The 2,777-nt window shown below is 38.5% G+C and overlaps 1 protein-coding gene across 3 annotated transcripts in view; it reads right to left on the bottom strand.

The window, feature by feature from the left end:
- Positions 1 to 2,017: 2,017 nt before the first annotated feature.
- The window catches only part of LOC132118268 (la-related protein 4-like), an 18,482-nt gene continuing 17,722 nt past the window's right edge, over positions 2,018 to 2,777 (bottom strand). For all 3 annotated transcript variants that reach the window (XM_059527984.1, XM_059527983.1, XM_059527981.1), the window contains one exon: positions 2,018 to 2,454. In XM_059527984.1, the coding sequence (XP_059383967.1) occupies positions 2,065 to 2,454 (390 nt within the window). In that variant the 3' untranslated portion in view covers positions 2,018 to 2,064. The remainder of the gene's footprint in view (positions 2,455 to 2,777) is intronic.

The raw sequence follows: 2,777 nt of genomic DNA on the forward strand, positions 1-2,777 counted from the left end.
AAAAAGAGAAAAAAAAGAAAAAAAGAAAAAAAAAGAAAACACACTGGCACTGGCATAGCAATGACAAGACTCACATTACCATAGCAGAGCTATATGAAACTTTGCAGCATTCATAACGAGTGGATTTTGCAGATATTGCTATTTATCCAACAGTCAAAATGCTCTGTTTAGGGAGGAAGAAATGTATCGGTTTAAATAAGGGGTTTGTATTACAATTCATGGAGGACACATTCAGGGACTACCTAGCACATAACATTAAATTCTCCTTTCAATCTCATCTCCTTCAAACAATAAAACTGCATGAAATGCCCATGCCTTTTAAGCTTTGCAGAATTGGAAGTTCATAAAAATGCGAGACCAGTATTGGTGCTGTAAATGACAGGAATGAGATGAAACGTCACCCTGAGCCAGATAACCCACTCTGGGCATTAGATTTGCAATCAATAAATCATCATAAAAATGACTGAAAGAGACCTGCACTGTTGATTTTGGATTCCAAATGAACAAAAGCTGAAAAGAAATCAGGATTTCTTTTACTGAAACAAAAAAAAAGTTGAGCTGATGAATGTGCCATAATTTAGATATAACAGTGGTAACCATATTTTATCAATTCAACAGTAATGGATAGAAACTAAACTTCAGACCAGCTTGAGCTAAATCATCATGATGGCCAACTGCTCCATACAGTCAAGCCAACTCTGAATGTACTGATAATGAACATAAGAAACCCTCTAAATAAAAACTAATCCACATAACGAACATGATTCGGACTCTGCCTTGCATTATATTTCAATCCACCACCACCTTGTTGTAAACATAGTCAAGAGCCTGACCGATTATCAGGATATTTGAGCAGTCCAGGAAGGAGAATGCACAAAAACAAAAAGGACAAATCTGAGATGACACAAAGTTCATGGGTGCCTATGTACCTGACTGTTAGAGTTGTCATTCACAGGCTGTTGGTTACTCAAACTAGCTACAAAAACAATGACAAATCACATAAAATTAAAAAGAAACAAATCAGCAAATCAGTGACATAACATCATAATTGGCAGGCTTTGACATCATGAAGTGACAGTAGGCTATATATTTGAATCATTAACAAGGCTCCAAAGTTGATCGCAAGTAAATCTGAACGCCTGTTCCAGAATGAATCATGAGCTACAATATGTCACGCAAACTAATGCAAAACTCCAGACCAAATCGCACTGTCAGCCCTAAAGTTACTTGCAAAATTATTCACTGAAGCACACGTCGCATATTCTACACAGGATCTAAATCCCAGATGAATAGACTATAAAGCAAACCACAATTTAATTTACACAGTCAAACCACCCCGGGGGTCGAGCGCCCTGTGTCCTGGGATTGCGAATGAAGCAACCAAAAAACAAAAAGATGAATCATTGCATGTCAGAGTGATATCTTTGTATAGGTACATAACATTGTTTATGCATGTTCTTTTTCTTAGTGCATATGCTCTTTGCAGACACCCACCCATTTTCCCCTCTCCCAAACTAAGAGAGGCCACCCTCCTTTCTAGAAGAAAAAAAAAATCTCACATGGATTTACATTCTGAAGGGATATTGTCAAGTTAGAAGCATAAAATGTTTTGTTTGTTGTTGTTTGTTTCCTATTCGATGGCGTCCTTCAGCAAGCAACAGCTGCTTCCAATTTCTGATGCCCGTTTTGCCTGGATACCCCAGTCTGTGCATTGTCACTTCATGAGACTTTTCCTCTGGAAGTGCTCCAGGCAGGAGAGGTGAATACCATTGTAAATGTTGAATTTTATATCATATTTCATCTCTTTATTTATATATATATATATATATGTAAATATATATATATATATATATATATATTTATATATATATTTATATATATATATATATATATATATATATATATATATATATATATATATATATATATATATATTTACATATATATATATATATATATATATATATACATATATATATATATATATATATTTACATATATATATATATATCATATATATGAGTGCGTAAATATTCATACAATAAGGATTTCTGTTTAGAGTCATTACTTTGGCGATATGGGGGGGATGTTCTGCTCTTTTCCAGTGTGTCTGGAACCTCCCTGGGGGGAACCGCGATGGCCAAAAGGAGGGCGTCTCTGCTGCTCCCGTAGCTTGAACCCCCCTGCACCGCTTCTGGGGGGTCCACTGCTGCGAGAAAAGCCCTGGGAGTCACGGGCCTGTCGGCCCTCCCTGGCCTTGTAGTTACCCCCGGTTTCCTGAGGCCGCTCCTGTTTGTTTGCAGAGCTGGAGGGCTGCTGCTCCTCCACCTTGTTGACGCGCAGCTCTCTCAGAGGCTGCGTGCATGCATTGTTGGGGCTGGAAGTGGATGCTGGAGGAGGGGGATCCTTAGGTGGTCGCTGACATACTTCAGCGTAACTGAGTTTGCGAGGTTCCTGAGGAGAAGAGGGGACAAATTAGAAAGGTTTCTCATTTTGCACTAGCCTTTAAGTACTGGGAGACACATCTCTACTACACATTCAAAGATAGGTTACAGAACTTTGAATAGCTGAGTATAGCCCTATTCGGACGGGACTAGTTTTACAGGGGGTCGTTAGAGAAATCTGTGTTTCACAGACGTACTTGGTGATTTTAATCCTGTCCGAATCGGTCACGTCTGTGTTTTTCTCACACAACCTCTGTGATAATTTCAGAGCAAATTACCTACTGTTTTTCAGCAAACTCGGTGATCCTCTGAGAAAACTAATCCTATCCGAAT

Source organism: Carassius carassius, chromosome 37 (assembly GCF_963082965.1).
Source record: "Carassius carassius chromosome 37, fCarCar2.1, whole genome shotgun sequence".
Taxonomy (NCBI): Eukaryota; Metazoa; Chordata; class Actinopteri; order Cypriniformes; family Cyprinidae; genus Carassius; species Carassius carassius.